We start from the raw sequence: 26,761 nt of genomic DNA, 5'->3' as shown, positions 1-26,761 counted from the left end.
GAGTCTGCTTCTCCTTCTGCCTGTGTCTCTGCCTCTCTTTCTCTCTCTCTCTCTCTCTCTGTGTCTCTCATGAATAAATAAAATCTTTAAAAAATAAATAAATGAGAATGCTTTGAGAAACAGTACCAACAAACATAAATGAGTAAAAAGGCTTGAAAGATTCTGTAAAAATTTAAGACAAAAGTAAATGATGGGGGGGGGGGTAATAAAGATATGAGACCTGTAGGGCCTGTGGCAAATTGGAATGCCCCACCTATAAAGGCATTCCAAATCAAGGTTTTGTTTTTATAACAAATCTCCTATCAAACAAAATCTATCTACAGGTCAAATTTAGTCTGTGGGCCTCTAAACTGCATAATTTAGTCTAAAATCTTAAAAACATTTTTTTCTGTTTTAAACAAAGCTCCCTAAGTGTAAAGACATTATACTTTTAAGAAAGTAAAGATGCTTAATTGGTGTCTTGATAATAAAATTCAAATATGGGGACTCCTGGATGGCTCAGCAGTTGAGCATCTACCTTTGGCTCAGGGCGTGATCCCAGAGTCCTGGGATTGAGTCCCACCTCGGGCTTCCTGCATGAAGCCTGCTTCTCCCTCTGCCTGTGTCTTTGCCTCTGTGTGTGTGTATGTGTGTCTCTCATGGATAAATAAATAGAATCTTTAAAGAATAAAAATAAACCTCAAATATGTATTGAAACCAGAAAAGTGTAAATAACTACAATGAGTTAGGAGCTTATTTGTCTTCTCAATTATAACACCACCAATGTTCATGTCTACTACACCTCAACTACCTAGTTGCCATGACTATACCTAGATTCTACATTCTTCCCATAATTTAATGACTAAAACATATCATTCTCAGAGCATCATCTTTTATCTATCCTGGTCATTCCATCTGAGACTCAAGTTTTTAACACCATTTGGATCTGTAATGTACTGACTTTCTACCTCCTGACTTCTTACAGCCCATGCACATCAAATGACTGCCCTCTTTACCTGACTATTCCATTAATTACTCTTTTGCATGGAGTAACAACCCTCTTGCTTGTCCTCATCTAGTTTAACCTGATAAAACTTGATGCACAGGTAACTCCAACTCTTCCTCTATTTTGTACTTGTACCAGAACAGCTGAACACATTCTCAAATTAATTTATTCTCCATTTTCATAGATGACTATTAAATAACTTCATCAATCCCTCAAATCTTCAATAGCTCTCTCTATTCCTGCCTGGCAGATGCTGACCTTATTTGTTTCTTTTTTCACTGGATGGGGTTGGGAAGGGAGGAAAAAAGCAAAAAAAAAAAAAAAAAAAAAAGGCAACTTCCATTTCCTCCCATCACTACATACATACATCAATCTGTCTGCATCCATCTCCATATCCTCTGCCGAATCTCCTATTACTTAGGATAAATTGACTATTGTTCCTGTTTAAGGTAATCTTCTCTTTCCTCCAGCAATTCACCTCTCTCCTACATTTCTTCTCTCCACTGATCACTCACTCCCTTCAGGATATTTCAGCATGCAACATAAAAAACACACCATAATTATCTTCTTTAAAAAGCTTTAAAAATCTTTCTTGGGCTCCCATATGCTGGTCAGCTTCTAAGCTCCTCTTTAAAGGAAAATTATAAAGACTTGTCTATATTAGCTATCTTTAATTCTATTCCATTCCCAAGTTTTCATGACTACCAACCACTCCAATAGCTCCTATCCAGGGAATAAAACCTTCATTTTGCCAAATCCAGTGATCATTTCTCAACCTTAATCTTGCTCAGTGCTCACTTCTTTCAAACATCGCTGGGATACTATTCTTAATTCTCCTTCACCTCACTATTACTTCTTGATCTCTCTGGTAGATTCCACTTTATTTTCTCAACCATGAATGCTAAAGTAGCCCTATGACTATCATCAGACCTCTTCTCACCTCCATCAACTCTTATACCTTAGGTATTTTCATCTAGCCATTTTTCCATAAATACTATCTATACTCTGAGAGCTCCCAAATTTCTATCTTTAGCTTCCCTAAACTCCAGCCTCCTAGCCAACTATCTGCTTCCTGTCTCCATTAATATGTCGAATAGGCATCTTGAACTCAACATGTCCAAAACTATCCTTAATTTCCCCTTCTCCTGCAACAAATCCACTCTTCCTACGTCTTCTCCATCTCACTACACTGCAACTCCATTCTACTAGGAACTCAGGTCAAAGAGAAGCTACCTGTGATCTCTCACTTTCTATAATACTCTACAAACAACACATCAGCAAATACGTACAAAACCTTGCATTTCAAAAAAAATTAAAAAAAAAAAAAAAAACCTTGCATTTCTCATTACCTCTACCCTAAAACCTGTTACAATAAGATTCCTAACTACTCTCCCTACTTTCACTTTCACCCTTGCCTCCCTATGGTCTCAATACAATTACTGGTGATCCTTTTAGACATCAGTAGGTTCACATGTACTTTATACAAAACTCTTATGGCTTTCCATCTCACAGTAAAATTCCAAAGTCCTTTCCGTGTTCTTCCAAGTCCAACATTATATTCTATGACTCCTTCCTCCCTTCTTACCAATCCTAGTCCCTAACTCTGTACTAGCCATATCAGTCTCCTTCTTAATCCTCAAACCAAGCATGTTCCTATCTCAGTCTCTACATATTCTGTTCCTTCTGCCTATAATGCTCTCCTCTCAAATAAATATATGTTCCCTACTACCTTCCTTATTTATTTTCATAAAATGTCACCTATTATGGAGCTCTTCTTACCCTACCTCCCTTACTCTCTAAATACTTTGCCTTGCTTTGTATTTTTTCAAAGTACTTATTACAATCCTTTCGTTTTTTTTCTTTTTGCTTACTTCTCCACTTTCTGTACTCTCCCACGTGCCACTCAAATGTAAGCCACCTTAGAGAGCATATGGTTTATCTGTTTTGTTCACTGCCATCTCTATACAGTATGTAACAATGCCTAATACGAATAGGTCAATATATTTGTTGAATAAATATATCGAGTAAATGACAACAGAACACATTAATTTGCAATCCTTAAATAGCTAAAGATCAGATAGATAAGGTAAAAAGAAATAGGTGAATCCTGCTGAAGTTTCTAATTCTTTCAGGGAAATTTCTTCCTATATTTACATCAGTTCTTATCCATAGTAGACACTTGTGACATCTTTTAATACCATCCTGTATGGTTGTTTAATATTTCACTGTGCTTACTGTTTATCCCCACCTAGCTTTAAGGCACAATATTCAGCTTTTTTTACGCTCCCTGACAGACTTCTCAACCCCAATAACTAGCTTAGTGCCTTGCACATATGCATAGGCCCTCAATTACGACTGACTTTACTGAGTGTTATGAAGTTATTTTGAATATAAATTTCACTGACAAGCAAAGTACAGGCCACTTCTAAACGGGTTTTAGAACACGAATTCAATAAGGACTATATATTCATATTCCACAACTGCTTCCTGAGTTTTATTTCTGTCAGCCCCCAATTGTTCTCTTACAGGCATTTTAAGATTAACCTATATATCATACAATTGTGGTTTATTTCTTGAAGACTGTTGTACTCAAATCTGAAACTCCCAGAAAATGAAGACCAAAAAAGAAAAATAATAAATTTGAGCAAGAATTCTTTCTTATTCTAGTACTTGAAATTTCTTAAGATGTTATAAAGATGAAATCTTTAAATGCAAATTCAATACCCAAATGCCTGGTGTCTAGATACTAAAAGAGAAAAATAAATTTAATAATGTACATATTTTGTCCTTTGCATACTTCTGAACCATAAACAAAACTATGTCTGGAGCTGTGTAGTATTTCTTGAATGTACCTGAATGTAACCAACTTAGCTTTGTTGATATCTTTGCACTCAGGTTCTATCTAAGAACTTCAACTTGATCTCTTTTGTGAAGGTAAATTTCCCCCATTTGGCATGCATCACTTGTTTCTTTCCTCCTCTTATGACTTAAGTATTTTTTTAATTCTTAAAACCACTTCTATACATTTCATGTAGACTGTCTAAAACCAAGATGAACTAAATCTAAATTTATAGTCTTTAGTATTTCTTATAAAATTTATTTTAAAATATATAGTTTCTTTTTACTCCTCATGAAACGTTATCTTTATATTTGCCTTTTATATATAAAAACAATACCAACCTAGCTAATGGGAAAATAAGGCTTTTTCCAAGAAAATAAAATTATCCTTTGGCATCAGATTTTACAAAGGCACTAGGTATAAAGCTCTTTATGGCACAAAAATATAGATATGATTAAAGGATCATATTAAGACTTTAAAAGTATCAATTCTATTTTTCATTTTTTAACTGCATCCATTTAACCAAAAAAAATATATATATATATAAACTGGGTTAATTTATTCTGCAACTGAAGCTAATCTTATCCAATATCAGTTTTTGGAAAGTACTAATATTCTATTCAGCACATATGATCTATCTTCAATTATTACTATATTTTATATTTCTTAAACTTAGTTGGACCATTCTAAATTATTTCTTAAACTGTGGTTTATAGTACAGATACAAATACAATCTCATGGTAGGCATCCCAATTTAGGTACCAATACTGGTCTCAAAAAATTAATTCAAAAAATAATGATATAACCCCTTTATCAATACCAGAATTGATGTATATTAATCTAACAGGTTACCACTTATATTCTTCAAAACAGGATTTAGAGTAGTTATCAAAATATGCAGAGTATAAGATACTTTTAATTAAGTTTTAATTATTAATTTTAAAAATTAAGTCAGGACTATGGTGGGGGAAGAGGTGAGAGTGAAAAGTGCAATGAGGAAAAAAAGATAGGAAAAGTAAAATGGGTAGGAAAAGTAAGATGAAGGAAGACATACAGACTATTCCTTAAAGTTCTGTATAAGGTCACAGAACTATCTAGGAGCTGTGATGATAAAAGATAAAGCCAATATCATTCAGTCTATGGGATGTTTTTTTTCAATGTAGACTGTTTTTCCTTTTCATGAATAACAAATATTAAAGCCACACTAATGTTCAGACTTTAATGCTCAGAGGTGATTCTTCTGACATTAAATGTACCTTAAATCAAAAATAACTCAATAACCTTGACTAAACAATGTTCTGATTTAACTCCCTAAAAAACACAAAGTAAATGAGCCAACATTAACTCAACCCCCCTGATGGGGTCAAAAGTCTGTGAGAATAAAGCCTAGGAAAGAAAGGATGACTGAGAAGCCAAATCCCAGTCTAATGAGAGAATCTAGAAGAAGAGGGGGGTAATACTACAAAAAGACAAAGCCCAGGTATGACACTTCCTGTCATATGAGAGAGTTACTACATTACTATTAGACCACTGCAGGTAAATGTTCTATTACTTCCTGCTGAAAGCCTAGATAAGATGCAATATCAAGAACATGAACAGCCAAAACATATCTTGAAGGCCCCATGCATATTGATACTAGACTCCAAATGTGGCTCTGAAATTTCCAGAAAATTAGAGTTAATACAACTAGTTACATAATTAATTATATCCATAAGATAAAAAGTAAACCAGTTAATAAAGCAAACACAAAGCTAGAAGCATCATGTACTTTAATTTCAAACTGTATTACAAAGCTACAATAATTAAAACTAGTATCATATTGACATAATAAAACACATGGATCAATGGAACAGAATAAAGAGCCCAGAAATAAATCCATGCACATATGGTCAATTAATATATAACAAAGGGGCCAAAAATATACAATGGGAAAGAATAGTCTATTCAGTAAATGATGTGAAAACTGGATAGCTACATGCAAAGAAATGAAACCTAAAATCTTATATAATGGATTAAAGACTTGAACATAAGGCCTGAAACCATAAAACTCCTAGAAATAAAACAGGCAAAAAAATGCTTGACAAAGGTTTCAACATCGGTTTTCTTAAATCTGACATGAAAAGCAAAAGCAACAAAAGCAAAATAAATAGTAGAACTACATCATACTAAGATTCTGCACAACAAAAGAAACCATGAGCAAAATGAAAAGGAATCTACTGGGTGGGAAAAGATATCTGTAAATCATATATCTGATAAGGGGCTAATATCCAAAATACATAAAGAGCTCAAACAAATCAATAGGAAAACAAAACAAAACAAAATTCAAACAATCTGATTTTAAAATGGGCAGAATATATTAATACTTTTCCAAAGAAGATATACAGATGGCCAACCAGTATATGAAAGACATAGCATCATTAAGAAAATGCAAATCAAAACCACAATGAGATATTACCTCACACCTGTTGGAATGGCTACTATCGCAAAGATAAGAAATAAGTGCTGGTGAGGATGTGGAGAAAAGGAAACCCGTGTGCACTATTGGTAGGAAGGTAAATTGGTACAGCCATTAGAGAAAACAGTGCGGAGGTTTCTCAAAAATTTCAAAGTAGAACCACCATAAAACCCAGTAATTCCACTTCTGGATATTTACACAAAGCAAATGAAAACACTAACTCAAAAAGATATATACGCCCTTATGTTCATCGCAGCATTATTTATAATAAACAAGATATGAGAACCTAAGTGTCCATCAATGGGTGAATGGTTAAAGAAACTGTGATATAATTATATAATGGAATATTATTCAACCTTATAAAGTAAAATCTTGCCATTTGTGACAACATAGACTCAAGAACATCACAATAAGTTAAATAAGTCAAATAGAGAAAGACAAATATGACTGACATAATCACTCTTATATGTAGAATCTTAAAACAAACAAACCCAAAACACAGAAAAAAAACAAAATACTCACAGAGAAAACAGACCACTGGTTGTAAGAGGAAGAGGGAGAAGGATGACAAAATGGGTAAAGGGGGTCAAAAGATAAAAACAAACAAAATCACAACAAAAAACCCAAATAAGTTAATAAGCAAACTCACAGTTATACCTAGCATTAAGAACTAAGGGAAAAAACTCTGTGTACCAAAAACTTGGCTCATCAATATTCCCAGGTTAATACAAAAGAAAAATACCAGTAAGGCAAAATGTAACAATAAAAAATAAAACAGCATCAAAATGTAAAAAGTTATATCAGCAAAGGAATAATTCTAAGAACCTAAATAATTCTGTCCAGGTATGTAAGTGTCTAATAATAGAGCTTAAATAGAATTTTTAAAGGAATTGATACTCTGCATATACTCCAAATAAATCATACTTCTTGAAGTTAAACTTCAAATAAAGGTTAAATAAGTTTATAGTCTTAGAAAATTACCAAAGTGAAAGTAATCTATTTTCTAACATATGTTTTAATAGTTCACTGAGCTGGGATGGCAGGAAACACCATCTAACGCAAACCAGAGATAAGGAGACACAATAAAGTTATTCCAATACCACCAAAAAATGATGCCAAAGGTATACCCTCAGGCAATGCCTTTAGATAAATGGGAAATCAAAAAAGAAAAAAAAAGAAGGATACATAGGAAGGAAAACAAATATGGAAAATACTACAACACAAAATGATGATTTGAAAACTAATTTTACTCTAGAATTATTTTTTTTAGAGAGGTTTACTGAGTGATAGCAAAGTGATAGTACAAAGCTTATTATTTTTAATAAAATCTTACCCCAAAAACACAATAATGCTAAAAAGCAGATCAGACAAAAGTTGACTGATAGAAGGGACCCTCTCTCAACTTGTATTCTAACCACTGAAGACAGTGAAAAATAAGAGAGAACAAAAAAATCCCTCTTATTGTAACTCCATGTTCTAATAAAGGTGAGACACAATAAACAAGATAGATAAGAATCACATATATTAAACAGTGGTTAGGTATTAAAAAGATGGGGAAAATAGCAGGAAAGGGGATTAGAAAGTGTCATGGAGGGAAAGTGCTACAACATTAGACAGAGTGACCAGGATGTCTACAGTGAGATGCAGACATAGAGTGAAGATCTAAAAAAATGTGAGGGGATGAGCCATGAGAAAATATAACAGGGAAGAGCAGCCCAGAAAAGGAAAAATAGGAGCTTACCTAACACATTCATTTCAGGAGCAGAGAAAAGACTAGGGAGATTGAATGAGGGGAAATGATGAGGTCAGAAAGGGAATGTGAACCCAGATCACACAGAGCTTTATAATCATTTTAAAAACAACAACAACAAACAACTGGCCTCTACTGTGAACGAGAAGGGAAGCCACAGAAGGGGTTTTGAGCAGATGAGTGACCAGATCTGACTTAGAACTTACTGGGACAATATTAGCTGCTCCTGATAAGATCCACTACTCTCTAGAAAAGGACTGGCAAACTATGACTTGAGAGCCAAATTTGGGCCCATTTTGTTTTGGAAATAGTTTTATTTGAACACAGCCTTAGTTACTCATTTATAATTTCTTCTAAACAGTTTTCACAATCAATGGCAAAATTAAATAGTTGTGACACAAGCCACAGGTCCAAAAAGCCGAAAATATTTACTATCTGGCTCTTCAAAGAAAAAAAATTGTCACCCTCTATCCTTAAAAGGCAAATAAAAACAAGGGAAGAGTTAGGATGTTATTATATTAATTCAGGTGACAAAGGATTACAGAACTAGGACAATAGTGATGGATTTATTAAGAAGTGGATATATTCTAAATATATTCTGAAGACACAGCTTAACAGATTTACTGATAGATTAAACGTACAATGTGAAATAGTCATCTGACTGTCATAAAGTGAACACTAAATACTTTTTTAAATAAAAATATAAATTACCAAATGCCTAACTGCCACATAAAGGTATTACTGAAGATCTCACATAAAATGTCTAATTTTAAGCAATGTAACTTCTTGATGAATTCATGAAAAATTATTTGATCCACCAAGAGCTCATTCCTACCAATCCTGATCCTCCCAGCAATATTAAGGCATCAGTTCAATAACTACAGATCTAATTTGTGCCCTTGTCACTTAATCCATAAATGATTTTAGTCCATTAAGTCAAAGGTAACAGGAAAAAAATTATCCATAAAATCTATAATCTTGACATTCCAAGCAAGGGGGTCTCAAACTTTTCTGTGCATCAAAATCACTTGGGTTCCTTTTCAAATGCAGATGTATTCAGTAGGTCTGTATTGTGCCTGAGGTTTCTTATCTCTAGCAAGCTCTGGAGTGATGCACATGCAGAGACCACTGTTTGAATATTAACGCTGAAACCACTCTATTAAATTGTTCTCAAGGGACGGGCAAGATGGTGAAAGAGTAGGGTCCCCAAGTCATCTGTCCCCACGAAATTACCTAGATAACCTCCAAATCATCCTGAAAATCTACGAATTCGGCCTGAGATTTAAAGAGAGAACAGCTGGAATGCTACAGTGAGAAGAGTTTGCGCTTCTATCAAGGTAGGAAGACGGGAAAAAAGAAATAAAGAAACAAAAGGCATCCAAGGGGGAGAGGCCCCCCGCGAGGAGCCGGGCTAAGGCCAGGGCGAGTGCCCCCAGGACAGGAGAGCTCCGTCCCAGAGGAGCAGGAGTTTCACCAATCTTCACGGGTGGAAAGGGGCTCGCAGAGAGTTTAGAGCAGAACCCCAGGAGGGGGGGGATGCCCTCGGGCTCCCTAGGACACTAACAGGCACCTGCGCCCTGGGGAGAATGCGCCGAGCTCCCTGAAGCGCTGCAGCACGTGCACCCATTGACGCGGGAGCAGCTCGGAGGGGCTCGGCCTGCGGCTCCTGGGGAGGGGGCTGCCCAGCCGGGAGCGGAAATCCAACAGCGCAGGCCAGGGAGCACAGGGCGCCGTGACACAGCCCAGGATCCAGCCTCCCCCGGGACAGGCAGAGGCCGGGAGGCCCCGAGCTGAGCAGATCAGCGGCCCCACCCCCAGAGCCTCCAGGCCCTGCAGACGGAGAGCCCAGGAGTTACTGCGGGGGCTGACTCCAGGGCTCCAGAGCTGCCGCCACCACTGCGGTTGTACCTCCTGGGGCCTCATGGGGTGAACAACCCCCACTGAGCCCTGCACCAGGCAGGGGGCAGAGCAGCTCCCCCAAGTGCTAACACCTGAAAATCAGCACAACAGGCCCCTCCCCCAGAAGACCAGCTGGATAGACAAGTTCCAGGGGAAGTCAAGGGACTTAAAGTATACAGAATCAGAAGATACTCCCTCGTGTTCTTTTTTTTTTTTTTTTTTGCTTTTTGATTTGTTTGCTTCCCCCACCCTTTTTTTTCTTTCTCTTTCTCTTCTCTCTTTTTTCTTTTTTTCTTCCGTTTTTTCTTTCTCTCTTTTCTTTCCTTCTTTCTCTCCTCTCTTTTTCTCCTTTTCCAAATACAACTTGTTTTTGGCCACTCTGCACTGAGCAAAATGACTAGAAGGAGAACCTCACCTCAAAAGAAAGAATCAGAAACAGTCCTCTCTCCCACAGAGTTACAAAATCTGGATTACAATTCAATGTCAGAAAGTCAATTCAGAAGCACTATTATAAAGCGACTGGTGGCTCTAGAAAAAAACATAAAGGACTCAAGAGACTTCATGACTGCATAATTTAGATCTAATGAGGCAGAAATTAAAAATCAATTGAATGAGGTGCAATCCAAATTAGAAGTCCTAACGACTAGGGTTAACGAGGTGGAAGAACGAGTGAGTGACATAGAACACAAGTTGATGGCAAAGAGGGAAACTGAGGAAAAAAGAGACAAACAATTAAAAGACCATGAGGATAGATTAAGAGAAATAAATGACAGCCTGAGGAAGAAAAACCTATGTTTAATTGGGGTTCCCGAGGGCGCCAAAAGGGAAAGAGGTCCAGAATATGTATTTGAAAAAATCATAGCTGAAAACTTTCCTAATCTGGGGAGGGAAAACAGGCATTCAGATCCAGGAAATAGAGAGATCCCCCCCCCTAAAATCAATAAAAACGACATCTAATAGTTAAGCTTGCAAATTCCAAAGATAAAGAGAAGATCCTTAAAGCAGCAAGAGACAAGAAATCCCTGACTTTTATGGGGAGGAGTATTAGGGTAACAGCAGACCTCTCCACAGAGACCTGGCAGGCCAGAAAGGGCTGGCAGGATATATTCAGGGTACTAAATGAGAAAAACATACAACCAAGAATACTTTATCCAGCAAGGCTCTCATTCAGGAGGGAAGGAGAGATAAAGAGCTTCCAAGACAGGCAGGAACTGAAAGAATATGTGACCTCCAAACCAGCTCTGCAAGAAATATTAAAGAGGGACTCTTAAAATTCCACTTTAAGAAGAAGTCCAATGGAACAATCCACAAAAACAGGGACTGAATAGATATCATGATGACACTAAACTCATATCTTTCAATAGTAACTCTGAACGTGAACGGGCTTAATAACCCCATCAAAAGGTGCAGGGATTCAGACTGGATAAAAAAGCAGGGCCCATCTATTTGCTGTCTACAAGAGACTCATTTTAGACAGAAGGACATCTACAGCCTGAAAACAAAAGGTTGGAGAACCATTTACCATTCAAATGGTCCTCAAAAGAAAGCAGGGGTAGCCATCCTTATATCAGATAAACTAAAATTTACCCCGAAGACTATAGTGAGAGATGAAGAGGGACACTATCTCATACTTAAAGGATCTATCCAAGAAGAGGACTTAACAATCCTCAATATATATGCCCCGAATGTGGGAGCTGCCAAATATATCAATCAATTAATAACCAAAGTTAAGACATACTTAGATAATAATACACTTATACTTGGTGACTTCAATCTAGCGCTTTCTACACTCGATAGGTCTTCTAACACAACATCTCCAAAGAAATGAGAGCTTTAAATGATACGCTGGACCAGATGGATTTCACAGATATCTACAGAACTTTACATCCAAACTCAACTGAATATACATTCTTCTTAAGTGCAGATGGAACTTTCTCCAGAATAGACCACATACTGGGTCACAAACTGGGTCTGAACCGATACCCAAAGATTGGGATCATCCCCTGCATATTCTCAGACCATAATGCCTAGAAATTAGAACTAAATCACAACAAGAAGTTTGGAAGGACTTCAAACATGTGGAGGTTAAGGACCAACATGCTAAAAGATGAAAGGGTCAACCAGGAAATTAAGGAAGAATTAAAAAGATTCATGGAAACTAGTAAGAATGAAGATACAACCGTTCAAACTCTTTGGGATGCAGCAAAAGCAGTCCTGACAGGGAAATATATCACAGTACAGGCATCCATTCAAAAACTGGAAAGAACTCAAATACAAGAGCTAAGCTTACACCTAAAGGAGCTAGAGAAAAAACAGCAAATAGATCCTACACCCAGCAGAAGAGAGTTAATAAGGATTCGAGCAGAACTCAATGAAATCGAGACCAGAAGAACTGTGGAGCAGATCAACAAAACCAGGAGTTGGTTCTTTGAAAGAATTAATAAGATAGATAAACCATTAGCCAGCCTTATTAAAAAGAAGAGAGAGAAGACTCAAATTAATAAAATCATGAATGAGAAAGGAGAGATCACTACCAACACCAAGGAAATACAAACGATTTTAAAAACATATTATAAACAGCTATACGCCAATGAATTAGGCAATCTAGAAGAAATGGACCTATTTCTGGAAAGCCACAAACTACCAAAACTGGAACAGGAAGAAATAGAAAACCTGAACAGGCCAATAACCAGGGAGGAAATTGAAGCAGTCATCAAAAACCTCCCAAGACACAAAAGTCCAGGGCCAAATGGCTTCCCAGGGGAATTCTATCAAACGTTTAAAGAAGAAACCATACCACCATACCTATTCTACTAAAGCTGTTTGGAAAGACAAAAAGAGATGGATACTTCCAAATTCGTTCTATGAGGCCAGCATCACCTTAATTCCAAAACCAGACAAAGACTCCACCAAAAAGGAGAATTATAGACCAATATCCCTGATGAACATGGATGCAAAAATTCTCAACAAGATACTAGCCAATAGGATCCAAGAGTACATCAAGAAAATTATTCACCATGACCAAGTAGGATTTATTCCTGGGACACAAGGCTGGTTCAACACTCATAATACAATCAGTGTGATTCATCATATCAGCAAGAGAAAAACCAAGAACCATATGATCCTCTCATTAGATGCAGAGAAAGCATTTGACAAAATACAGCATCCATTCCTGATCAAAACTCTTCAGAGTGCAGGGATAGAGGAAACATTCCTCAACATCTTAAAAGTCATCTACGAAAAGCCCACAGCAAATATCATTCTCAATGGGGAAGCACTGGGAGCCTTTCCCCTAAGATCAGGAACAAGACAGGGATGTCCACTCTCACCACTGCTATTCAACATAGTACTGGAAGTCTTCACCTCAGCAATGAGACAACAAAAAGACATTAAAGGCATTCAAATTGGTAAAGAAGAAGTCAAACTCTCCCTCTTCACCGATGACTTGATACTCTACATAGAAAACCCAAAAGCCTCCACCCCAAGATTGCTAGAACTCATACAGCAATTTGGTAACATGGCAGGATACAAACTCAATGCCCAGAAGTCAGTGGCATTTATATACACTAACAATGAGACTGAAGAAAGAGAAATTAAGGAGTCAATCCCATTTACAATTGCACCCAAAAGCATAAGATACCTAGGAGTAACCCTAACCAAAGAGGTAAAGGATCTATACCCTAAAAACTATAGAACACTTCTGAAAGAAATTGAGGAAGACACAAAGAGATGGAAAAATATTCCATGCTCATGGATTGGCAGAATATTGTGAAAATGTCAATGTTACCCAGGGCAATTTACATGTTTAATGCAATCCCTATCAAAATACCATGGATTTTCTTCAGAGAGTTAGAACAAATTATTTTAAGATTTGTGTGGAATCAGAAAAGACCCCGAACAGCCAGGGGAATTTTAAAAAAAGAAAACCATATCTGGGGGCATCACAATGCCAGATTTCAGGTTGTACTACAAAGCTGTGGTCATCAAGACAGTGTGGTACTGGTACAAAAACAAACACATAGATCAATGGAACAGAATATAGAATCCAGAAGTGGACCCTCAACTTTATGGTCAACTAATATTCGATAAAGGAGGAAAGACTATCCACTGGAAGAAAGACAGTCTCTTCAATAAATGGTGCTGGGAAAATTGGACATCCACATGCAGAAGAATGAAACTAGACCACTCTCTTTCACCATACACAAAGATAAACTCAAAATGGATGAAAGATCTAAATGTGAGACAGATTCCATCAAAATCCTAGAGGAGAACACAGGCAACACCCTTTTTGAACTCGGCCACAGTAACTTCTTGCAAAATACATCCAGGAAAGCAAAAGAAACAAAAGCAAAAATGAACTATTGGGACTTCATCAAGGTAAGAAGCTTTTGCACAGCAAAGGATACAGTCAACAAAACTAAAAGACAACCTACAGAATGGGAGAAGATATTTGCAAATGACGTATCAGATAAAGGGCTAGTTTCCAAGATCCAAAAAGAACTTATTAAACTCAACACCAAAGAAACAAACAATCCAATCATGAAATGGGCAAAAGACATGAACAGAAATCTCACAGAGGAAGACATAGACATGGCCAACATGCACATGAGAAAATGCTCTGCATCACTTGCCATCAGGGAAATACAAATCAAAACCACAATGAGATACCACCACACACCAGTGAGAATGGGGAAAATTAACAAGGCAGGAAACCACAAATGTTGGAGAGGATGTGGAGAGAAGGGAACCCTCTTACACTGTTGGTGGGAATGTGAAATGGTGCAGCCACTCTGGAAAATTGTGTGGAGGTTCATCAAAGAGTTAAAAATACATCTGCCCTACGACCCAGCAATTGCACTGTTGGGGATTTACCCCAAAGATACAGATTCAATGAAACGACGGGACACCTGCACCCCGATGTTTCTAGCAGCAGTGTCCACAATAGCCAAACTGTGGAAGGAGCCTCGGTGTCCATCGAAAGATGAATGGATAAAGAAGATGTGGTTTATGTATACAATGGAATATTACTCAGCCATTAGAAATGACAAATACCCACCATTTGCTTCAACGTGGATGGAACTGGAGGGTATTATGCTGAGTGAAATAAGTCAATCAGAGAAGGACAAACATTATATGTTCTCATGTATTTGGCAAATATAAATAATAGTCAAAGGGAATAGAAGGGAAGGGAGAAGAAATGGGTAAGAAATATCAGAAAGGGAGACAGAACATAAAGACTCCTAAATCTGGGAAACAAACTAGGGGTGGTGGTAGGGGAGGAGGGCGGGGGTTGGGGGTGAATGGGTGATGGGCTCTGAGGGGGGCACTTGACGGGATGAGCACTGGGTGTTATTCTGTATGTTGGCAAATTGAACACCAATAAAAAATAAATTTATTATTAAAAAAAATCTATAATCTTACATTGTTTCAAAGAGAATTTTCTGCATGATAACAGAGTGCAACGACTCATACTTTATCACAGAAGAAACGACCATGTTTTACATAAAATACAAGTAACTTTAAGGCTAACTAATTGGTGTGAAACATAATCACATAAATTTCAGTCAGCAAAACTGAACCTGTGCTATTGCTCAGTTTTAATAATAAATGTGTTATAACATGATTTGAATATTATAAATAATCTGAAATATCTGCAGTGGATCAGAAAGAATAAACTTCAAATGGATCCTCACCAATGAGATAAAGTACTATGTCAGAAGTCATTAGAATATGGAACGTTTATGATGTCACTGGATGAAATTGCCTATATAAATTGGCCATTAAGGGACACCTAAGTGGCTCAGTTGTTGAGCATCTGCCTTCGGCTCAGGGCATGATCTCAGGATCCAGGATCGAATCCCAAAACCGGCTTCCTGGGAAGAGCCTGCTTCTCCCTCTGCCTGTGCTCTGCCTCTCTCTCTCTATGTCTCTCATGAATAAATAAATAAATCTTTAAAAAAAAAATAATAAAATAAAACAGCCATTAAGAAGAAATCTCACTTAACAAGTCTTTTTAAAAGTGGGGGGGGCTTCCTAGAATGTCATATATAAGTAAAACAGAAGATATCCCCACAAACAATAGATCTGTTTTAATTTAATTAAAAATTTGTTTTTAAATTAAATATGCTATTATATTACATGAATCTTAGTCTATAGAAGTACAACCCTAAGAAGTAGCCAAGAACTTGTTAACAGCATGATTACTACCAAAAGCAAACTTCATTGATATAGATTCATAAAAGTCCTGAGTTTTAAAATATTGTTCAGAAGTCTTTTTAGTTTTCTAATTCTATTAAGTATTTGTAGCAAAATACCAGAAACATGCAAATATGTTGTAAATCATTCCCCCCCCCCGCAAAAAAAAAAAAAAGTATACTTAACAAGGCAGCAAATGTGGAGAAAAGTCATATTTTATTATTCTAGCATCCAGAATTCCTACCTAATCAATTAAGGGAGGCAGCAAGACAAGGAAAAAGCCTCAGGTCCAGTTTCCATACCCTGATTTATTTCAATTTCCTCTGTAAATTTCCCCAGCTTAGCTCAGAGATATAGACATGTAGATCACAGATGTGAACTATTTATTTAGTTAATACTGTGTTTTGTTTCATTTGAATTTGAATACCTTTAGACATTTAGATACTCTCTCCAAATCACTGTAACCCATACTAAATTTCACTGTCTTGTATATGGCTCTATCACACATTTTCCTTTCTTTCTTTTTTTTAAAGTTATTTATTTATTTAAGAGAAAGAGAAAGAGAGAGAGAGAGAGAGAGAGAGAGAGAGAGAGAGAGAGAGCAAGCATGCACACCAGTAGGGGAAGGGGCAGAGGGAGAAGCAGACTCTCCACTGAGCAAGGAGCCCAATGTGAGACTTGATCTGAGATCATGACCTGAGCTGACAGCAGATATTTAACCAACTGAGCCACTCACATGCCCCTCTTTTTACTTTTTTAAAGATTTATTTAATTTAGAGTGCATATATGCATATGCATAAGCATGCAGGGAAGGGGGCAGAGGAAGGAGAGACTTTAGCATGCCCTGGGCTGAGTGGAGCCAGTAGCCACTTGATCTCATGGTCCCAAGATTACAGCCTGAGCTGAAACCAAGAGTCAGACCCTTAACTGACTGTGCCACCCAAGCACTCCAACTTTCCTTAGCTACTGTCTACTCCCAAAAAATTGTGAATGGGGCTATACAAATGAACCCAAGCTGCTATAGTATAAAAGGTAAAGCTCTCAATAAGTTATAAAATAAATGGCTGCAAAGGAGGCTTCCTGATGGCAAAGCTCAGTTTTCTACAAGTACAGCAATACCCTTAACCTTCAGATTCTGTGACTTAGTTATTCTTGGGATTTATCTGGTCTTCTAAATCTTAGTTGTATTGCGCCTCTGCACTTCTGCCCACCATTCTGAGTTGTAGTCATAACTAATAATCCACACAGCCCTATTATATAATTAATTATACCTTTATCTCTGCCTAAGAGCTGTGAAAATGTTCAATGTTTACCCAGTACCCTTCATCATTAATCAAAGTACAATTCATCAGAATCAGAGACTGGTACAAAACCCCGTACCAACATATAACTGCTGTAGAACTCATTTATTCAAAAACTATATCCCTCAAAATCTACACAACAAATTTTCATCAGATTATCTTTTTCACTTGATTCCTGTCTATGAATTAAATGAGCTAGGACAAAGACCCAATATAATAAATATTTTTATAAGACACTGAAAATTTAGCCAGTAAAAGAAGGAATGCAAGAGACTTAGATATACCACAGATCCACCAAGAATAGACAGTAAGAATTATCAAGCAAAACATCCAAATACCTGTCTACATAAAGAACTTAAAGAATCAACAAAACTTAGTCTCAGGACTCTTGAAGTCTTAAAAATTACTGGAGATTTGAAAAAGCTTATGTGAGTTACATTTATAGACAGTCCCTTTTTGGAAATTAAAATAATAAAATTTTAATATATTTATTCATTTTAAAATAATCTCATTATGTTAAGATAAATGACATTTTTATTTATTAAAAATACTATAGTTTACACACAAACTCAGTGAGAAGAATGGTACTGTTTGATATCTTTGCACATCTCTTTAATGTTTAGATAGCTCACATAAAAGAGAGCTAAATTCTCAAAACTATTTCCCATTCAGTATGTTATATTGCTATGTTATATAATCTCTGAAAATATCCACTATTGCTCATGAGAGAATTAAGAGTAAAAAAAAAATGTATATATCATTTTCATATTGTTACAAAGATAGTTTTAACCTCATGGATCCCTTGAAAGAATATTAAGGAGCTCCCAAAACACACTTGGAAAACAACTTACTGCTTAACCTAAAAAGCCAATAAACCTGGGAGGAAAATTATAAAATTAAAAAAAAATTGTAAAGAGGCACCTGGGTGCCTGGCTCAATTGGTTAAGTATCTGCACTCAGCTGAGGTCATAATCTCAGGGTCCTGGGATTGAGCCCCAGGTCAGGTTAGCCTGCCTCCCTCTCTACCCCCTGCCCATACTCTCTCCTCTCACTCTGTCTCTCTAATAAATAAATAAATAAAATCTTTAAAAACAAATTGTAAAGAGACAGAAATACAGATACTGAAGACAGAGTTTATTTATAGAAATAGAGTGATTTTATTTATAGAAATAGAGTGAGGTTATCCAAGACGCTGATATTTTAATGTTTTAAAACAACCTGGATTATGTTTCATTTTATCTGTCAGACTCACAATAAAATTTTAACATATCTTCCAAACGTGTAGCTTTAAAAATGAAAAAACTCATATATTTTTTTACTTTTGAAATTTTAGTCCAGTGTTCTAGGCAAGGACTTAAAATAAGCTTAATTTCTTTTATGATGCACACCTGTTGTGTAGGACATAACAGAGTCATTAAATGCCTTATGAACATATTCACCAATGATGGGTTTAAATAAACCTACCTCTTCTGCTGCTGCCTCTGAAAGCAAACCTTCCTTCTGGGCACAGGTCACATGGAAATAGGCTCTGCACATCCCTGCATCACAGCTAATGCAAACTCCAGTTCTAGCAAAACGAGGGTCTTCACAGAAGCTACACTCCTATAATGGAATAATAGGAAAACTCTCAGAATAAAAATATCTCCAGAACAAGACTTCATTCTCATACAATGCATCCATAAAATACAAATAGTGAATCAACAGCATATTAATAGAAACATTAATAATTATAGGCAAGATGTTTATATGAAAAATTGTATGGTTCTAATGAACCAAAATTCCATTGATACAATAATGATGACAGTAATAATAATTTGAAGGTTTACTATGTGCTAGGCACTATTCTAAACATTTTACATATACTAATATATGCAACCATTTGCTACACTATTCCACAATAGTAAGCAGAAGAGGTATTATATTCATTTTACACACAGGAAAACTGAGGTGAAGACAGTTTAAGAAATCTGCTCAAAATAACATAAAAAAATAACTGCCACATCAGTATTCAAACCAGGGTAATCTTACTTTAAAGTCCATGCTCTTAACACTAGGCTACACTGCCTTTGGCCCAGGGCGCGATCCTGGAGACCCGGGATCGAATCCCACATCGGGCTCCCGGTGCATGGAGCCTGCTTCTCCCTCTGCCTGTGTCTCTGCCTCTCTCTCTATCTCTCTGTGACTATCATAAATAAATAAAACTTAAAAAAAAAAAAAAAACACTAGGCTACACTGATCTGAATAGAATACTGCTTGGATAATGAAAGAAAATAAGTCAGAGAAAATTCACCAGTAAATCAGAGAAAATTCACCAATTTCTTTCACCAAGAAATTGCAGCCAAAGAAATCATGCATTTTTAAAGTATCTTTCAAGTGAATTAAAAGTAATCTTAAGTAAACAATTTGCTCTGGGACATGTTACAGTCAACTATTTATATCCTTTTTGAACACAAAGAAAACACTATATAACTAGAAATTTAAACTACTGAAATTACTTCCAATCCCCCCAAATTTATTTATCCTTTTCACTATCCAAACCACAGAAAGAAAAAAAAAATTAGTTTTAAAATATAAACTACTCTAATAAGAGTAATCTTCATAAAAGAAAAACCTGCTAAAAAAAAAAAGAAAAAAGAAAAACCTGCTAAATTGTGATAGATTGTCAACAGACGATTAAAGAACTGTTTAAAGTAAATATATTCTAAGTAAATTATAAAAAAGGAAAACACAAAAAGAAAATTAAAAAGTTTCAATAGACACTAAAAATGTCACTCTCACACTGTAACAGTCAGTGACTACCTGCTAGGTAGACAGCAACAAACTGACCTATCAGCAAAGAATGAAAACAGCAAGAACAGGACTCAATACAGATGTGAAAAGACACCCAAATCCTGATACTCTACTGCTTGGTTAAGGGTTTTTGTTTTTGTTTTTTTTCCCAATAACAGTAGAGGGTGTATGGTATAAAATATGAGCAAATAGTAATCTAAACATGAAAACAAAAAAGAGTGAAAGAATGAAACAGAAGGAGAGAGGAAAGGAAAGAGAGAAATGGAAAAATTATATTATTTCAAGAATGACAATAGTGCAAACAGAACCAAATTGTTCAGGATAGTTCCCAAACTAATTCATTGTAATATGGTATAGCTGATCAAGGGATTTCAGAATGAATACAAGGAAAAATTTCCTGACAATAAAGTCTTATTTAACAAAAAAAAGAGAATCTAACAAAAAAAAAAGAGAATCTTCTCAATTGCTTGAAACACTTAAAATGCTGGGAAACTAAGTAACTGAGAATACAGGGGAGAAAGTAACCAGGATTAGGAAATGGATACATAGGTCCAAAAGAGCTGTCCCAGTCATAATTCACATCACTGTTTAATTTTGCAGATGAGCTAGAGAATACACATTTTTTTACTCCACTTCCTAATCAAGCAGTTATCAAAAAGTAGTCCCTTTCACTTCCAACAATGGTGGAATAGGTAATTTTTATTAATCCTGCCAGAAACTAGAAATATGGACATATTAATTTTTTTTAAACTATAGATTAAAGGCATCAGAGAGATAATATGATAATAAGAAAATTTAACAGGAATTACCCAAACTAAAGCACAAGAGTTTTGGAGGGACGCTGGAGGGAGAGCGATGGAGGTGGTAGTTAGAACCTAAAGAGGATATTCTGGATGTAACAGCAGAAACTATCAAATTCTTGAATTTTCAATATGAGGATTTTTCAAGAATCTTTAAGTTCCCCACCCCACCGTAAGGTGTTACTAATGCTATTCAAGAGTCTTCCTTCCCTATTTCCCAAAAGATAGCAATGGAAGAGAACGTATCCGTGCCTACGTCATTCTAACATGACAGGGATGCCTGTAGTAACCATATAATAAGTTTAAATTAATAACTGTATTTTTATCACTTATAATCCCAAAGCTCAAGCAATAAAAACCAATTTTTTAAAAAGATTTTATTTATTCATGAGAGACACAGAGAAAGAAGCAGAGACATAGGCAGAGGGAGAAGCAGGCTCCATGAAGGGAGCCCAATGTGGGACTTGATGCCGGGACTCAAGGATTATGCCTTGAGCCGAAGGCAGACGCTCAACCGCTGAGCCATCCAGGCATCCCTAAAAACCAATTTATAAACTACAGAGGCTGAGAATCAGTTGCTAGACAGGTTATGTAGTCATTAACAAAAAAATAACAGTCCTTGAAGTCTAAGTAAAATAACAGGTGCCTCTTATACTCTTTTCATTATTTTGGCAAATTCCACTTCAAAAGTAAAGTCAGAAATTAAGTTTGTATTTGATTTGACCTAGTATGCTAAATGCCACAGAAATAGCAACAGTATCAATTACCATTTTACCCCACAGGTTGGCTTTCTGGGAAAATTACTATCAATAATAAATGATTTAGTCCTAATTGCTCTATAAGTAGTACAATTACTAATAAGCATTTCTGTACTCAAAAATGAATAAAAAGCCATATAAACAAGTAAAATTTTTCTTTTAGACAATCAAGAAAACTTCATCTCACCTTGGCACCATATTTGGAATAGTTCATTTCTGTTAGTGTTACTGGTCGTAATTTGTCAATATCTCCAAAGGCTACTCCAGGAACATACAGGGCACAAACAATGTGAACCCACCTACAAGAGAAAATATGATTTTGCTATCAAATCCTTTCATAAAATGCCCGAGGAAAATACACATAAAATATGTGCCATCTCTAATAACTACTGAAAGAATTCTATGGTCAGATCTCAGGATCTCACACAACTAAAGAATATGGAATAAGGACAACTGCAATAAGCATTACTTTTCTAGCAGCTTAGCCAAAGCTAAGACTTTACAACTATAATTGCCTTTCACTTAAATTCATTGTACTTTGCACTTACCTGTTATTCTAAAATATTTGCACAAAACCACTATTCAAATGAAACTAAAGATTATTTTCTTATGTGTGGAAAGATATTCACATTCATTGTTTTAAGCATTTGAGAAGTAAGGATCTAATTTAAGGACTGTGAAGTAATTCTGTAGTAATTAGGTAAAACTGTTCTTTCTTGCTACTTTTTTTCTAAAAGCTGTTGGATAGCCCTTCAGAACACTTTAAAACAATTTTGGTGTTCATCCTGACTTTCTTTCTTCCCAGGTTAAAACTGATTCTAGAAGACTGTCCAAAACATTATATGGTCTCTTTCATTTGGGGAATATAAAAAATAGTGACAGGGAATAAAGAGGAAAGGAGAAAAAATGAGTGGGAAATATCAAAGAGGGAGACAGAACATGAGAGACCCCTAACTCCGGGAAACGAACTAGGGGTGGGGGCAACTGGGTGATGGGCACTGAGGGGGGCACTTGATGGATGAGCACTGGGTGTTATTCTATATGTTGGCAAATTGAATACCAATAAAAAATAAGTTTACAAAAAACAAAACAAAACAAAAGACTATCCAGAACAGTTATAATAATATAAGGAAGTCCTTTTCACATTATCTGTTCACCATATAACCCTTGTACTACAACTTATATGCCCCACATGTATTTTTTTTTAAGTCTGAATGATGTGTAACACTAAACAAAGAATGCTCAAAATTTCAGTACACTAAAAAGGGAGTTGATTCTATTTTTTAAAAGCTGCACTGAAACTTTTGAAATGCATTAGGAACCCCTTCTGTTTACTTACAACCACAAAATATATGGGATCACTGGATTTTGAAATTTAAACAGATCTATATCACTACTATAAGGTAAAAATGAGACAGCAAATCTCTCTTAACCTTGTGACTATATTAACAACAAATTCCGCTTTACAGTCTAAGAGGCTATGATTGCTACATGGTTGTGTTTTGTGACACACCATAAATTTTAAAAGAATAAGACTAAGAATCATTTTATAGAGGCACTGGGGAAAACAGTGACAAATCTTTAAAAATTATCTTTTTTATTGAGAAGAAAATCCAAGATTTTGAGATTTTCTTGGTAGAATGTTTTAATCTAACCTCCCCCAAACACAGCCTGTGGAGTTCAATATAAAGATACACATCTTCAACAAGCAGCTGCTTTCTCAATTTAATTTGCACAGTTTTTTCATGCTCCACTGGTGTATTAAATGCCACTGTACTCTGTAGGAGTTTATCTTTGATAAACTCAACAGCTGGCTGCTTGCCTCATACTGACCTTCCGAAAATGTTTTAGTACAAGTCATGCAAGTACTACAGATTTGAACTGCCATTTCAGTGTGATTGGCACACAAGTGTATCATTTCCCCCAACCACTGATGTGAGGATGCCAATTTGGGTCTTTATTAAAATGCATATCAAACAGCTGAGACAATTTTGGTCCTTTTTAATACCTGTTACAAATAATTTTTTTGTGCATTTTTTTAATTGCATACACTCAAGAACTCTGTAATTAAGACAAATGGAGAAATCAAAAAGGAATAATTTTCTTTGCTACTTTGACGTCCATTTTGCTTGGAACTATAAGGTAGATGTTGATTGGTGAAAGGAACAGAAAACAGGCACCACATAAAACCACCAAAAAATGAAGAGCCAAAGTTGTCATTCTAGCAGAGAAACTATTAATATATCCTTTTAAACTCACATATTTTAATATAGCAAACTAAGTGGATACTAATCAAGGACTCAGAACAGGAAATATCTTAATCAAATTTATTTTTGAAATGTGTTGTATTTATAGTGCCTTTTAATAGGTAAAATAAATCCACTTCCATTATGTTATTTTCATTCTTCATTTATTCATTCAGTAATCAATTATTAAGTGACTACCAAGAACAGAGCACCACAAAGACAGTTTGGAAGTTATAATTATGTAATGTGAAGTACTTGGAGCATAATGTTGGGCATGCAATCTTTAAGGATTAAAGTCTATCTAAAATTTCCCATAATTGGGTTTATACAAGACCACTTAAGACAAGGTAAAACACTCTTACTAAGGAATGAAATAAAAATGCAATGACAGAAAGTACTGATGGTTTTCTCACTTTAAATCACATCATTTTCTATGAAGAACTTCCAGCTCCCATTAGAAACAGATTGTAAAAAGTCTAATTAGCCCATGTGATATGTCACTTTCAAAACCTTTTTCATTCTTTCCATACATTATTCTCTCCCCTGCCCTCCTATTTACCATTTAAAGCTAGAATAGTAAATGGCTTGTCAAATCTTCTTGGCTTTTTTTTTTGCCTTGAATCAAAGTATATCAAGCTTCAACTATATCCTTCAAACTTCATCAAGACCTTTAATTTCTACCATAGCCTATAGATGAGTGTGTGCATCAATGCAAATAAAACGTTCAAATACTATAAAAGAATTTTTGCCAGGCTGTACCATCAAGGGAACTATCTGTATAGGTAAGATCCACAGTATACTGTATAGGTGTCAGTAAAAATATTTCTCAGTGAATCTAATTAAAGAGGCCCCTCTTTACAATTTATTTTGTGGATTATAATAGCATGAAGAGGTACCTTATGGTTTTTCAATAAACTTTCAAATTATGAACAAGAGGTAAAACAAGTTCTCTTGTGTTTTCCAAAGTTGTCTTACTTATTCACCACAATTTATCACCAAAAATTTCAACTCTAAGGAGTAAGTAGTTACCAGAAGGAATTTATGCAGGTGGTACTCTACAATTATCTTAAGGAAATGTTGTATAATACCAATAATAAGACAGCACTAGTAGCAGCAGAAGTAGCAGCAGAAATATGGAGACATTTATTAACCACTTATTATGCTCCAGAAACTATTGTTTTATAAGTCACCTCATTTAATCCTCTCAAGATAAATGAGGTTTTTTTTTTTTTTTTTGATAAATGAGTTTTAAGAAAGTTTTAAGAGGTTAAATCACATGCCTATAATCACAGTAAAAAAAATAAAAAATAAAAAAATCCAGAACTCAAAATATAGAGAGTCCAACTTGAAAGCACACACTTTTAAAGCTGTACTAAAATCTCTAAATCTGGGTCCAAACAAGAAATAATGCCCATGTCTATGATACAGACTAAAGACTCATGTCAATAAATCAAATAATTTTAATGTCTTGTATTTTATTTCATCTTTTTGGACGTGCAATGAGGAAGAAGAGTTAAGATTTCAGCCATTTTTTCATAGGTATCAACACAGAGGGTTCTCCAATATTCCATGACAGATTCTATGCTATCCCAACATGCTTGTATGGCAACATTTCTTAAGGGCCTCTCCACTAACTGAGGGAAGTATTTTTGACTTTTTGACTTTACTAAAGTAGTAAGTATTAAATTTTAAAGACTATCTTTTATTTTGGGATAAAATGTATCCTATCCTTTTCAATGTTAAAATATGGAAAATAATGCTGAAAGTTTGTATAGGCTATTACATTGTTCCTGTCCTAATATTAAATGTTTTTTAAAAAAAATACTGAAATATTGTTATATCATAAAATAAAACTTAATATATTTTAATACTCCTCTTATATAGAGGGTGGGGAAGGTGGGTAGGTAGTGATCCATAAAATAAAAGAGGTCAGGAACTACTCTTAAATCTTAATCACCCATCCCCACATGGTAGTCTTTGGGCAAAAACATGAAAAATATCAACACTATTATGATGACAATTGCTCAAATGTAATAATAAAGATGAGTGTGAATGGAGGGAGGAAAAAACATAGGTCTTTGTGCCAGTTATCAATTTACTGCCTCTCAGCTACAAATCCACCTTAAATATCTGCTATGCAATAATGGACAAAACCCCTTCAGCATTTCTCCTTTATTGTGAGCATGATATTTAGCAGTCTTAGTAGAAGTGGTAGAGGGCACTGTAGGAGGTAAGTACATCTTAGCAAGGATGAAGAAGGGCATCTGCCAGGGCTCTGCTCCAGCCACATACATCAACTACTGACTCTGTGACCTTGCAACCTAGCCTGGAGTATCCCTTTCCTGTGGCCTTCTTAACACAGACACCACACATTCCAGATGACACACTGGTGCCCCAGTTCCCTCTGCACCTTGTGCCTAGACATCCACTTGCCAAGAACTAAAGACAAGTTCTGGCCCAGGCAAAATAGCAAGCAACTCTGCCATCCAGTAGGCTGCAATTAATTACACCCTCTCCAGTAAGTCTGAATGCCAGCCTGGGGGAGGGGTCTTCCAAGTTTGTTATTCCCTGGATACTCTTCCTCAGCCTTAGGGTATCCCTTAGAATTCTTTTATTCTTTTATATCACAGTTACTCTTATCATAGCTTATTAATTCTGTAAATTAAAGTTCTCCTTTTAAAACTACATATGGGTTCTGTCTCCCGATATACTTTTGAAGTCAGACAGATCTGGGTTCAAATTT

At 35.8% G+C, this 26,761-nt stretch overlaps 1 protein-coding gene across 6 annotated transcripts in view; it reads right to left on the bottom strand.

Annotated features, from left to right (window-relative positions):
• The window catches only part of PHF14 (PHD finger protein 14), a 236,322-nt gene that overhangs the window by 159,661 nt on the left and 49,900 nt on the right, over nt 1–26,761 (bottom strand). For all 6 annotated transcript variants that reach the window (XM_041728062.1, XM_041728064.1, XM_041728067.1 and 3 more), the window contains 2 exons: nt 21,960–22,071; nt 18,889–19,026 (listed from right to left, as the gene is read on the bottom strand). In XM_041728062.1, the coding sequence (XP_041583996.1) occupies nt 18,889–19,026; nt 21,960–22,071 (250 nt within the window). The remainder of the gene's footprint in view (nt 1–18,888; nt 19,027–21,959; nt 22,072–26,761) is intronic.

Source organism: Vulpes lagopus, chromosome 13 (genome assembly GCF_018345385.1).
Source record: "Vulpes lagopus strain Blue_001 chromosome 13, ASM1834538v1, whole genome shotgun sequence".
NCBI classification, from domain to species: Eukaryota; Metazoa; Chordata; class Mammalia; order Carnivora; family Canidae; genus Vulpes; species Vulpes lagopus.
This window is presented reverse-complemented; position numbering and strand designations above follow the sequence as displayed.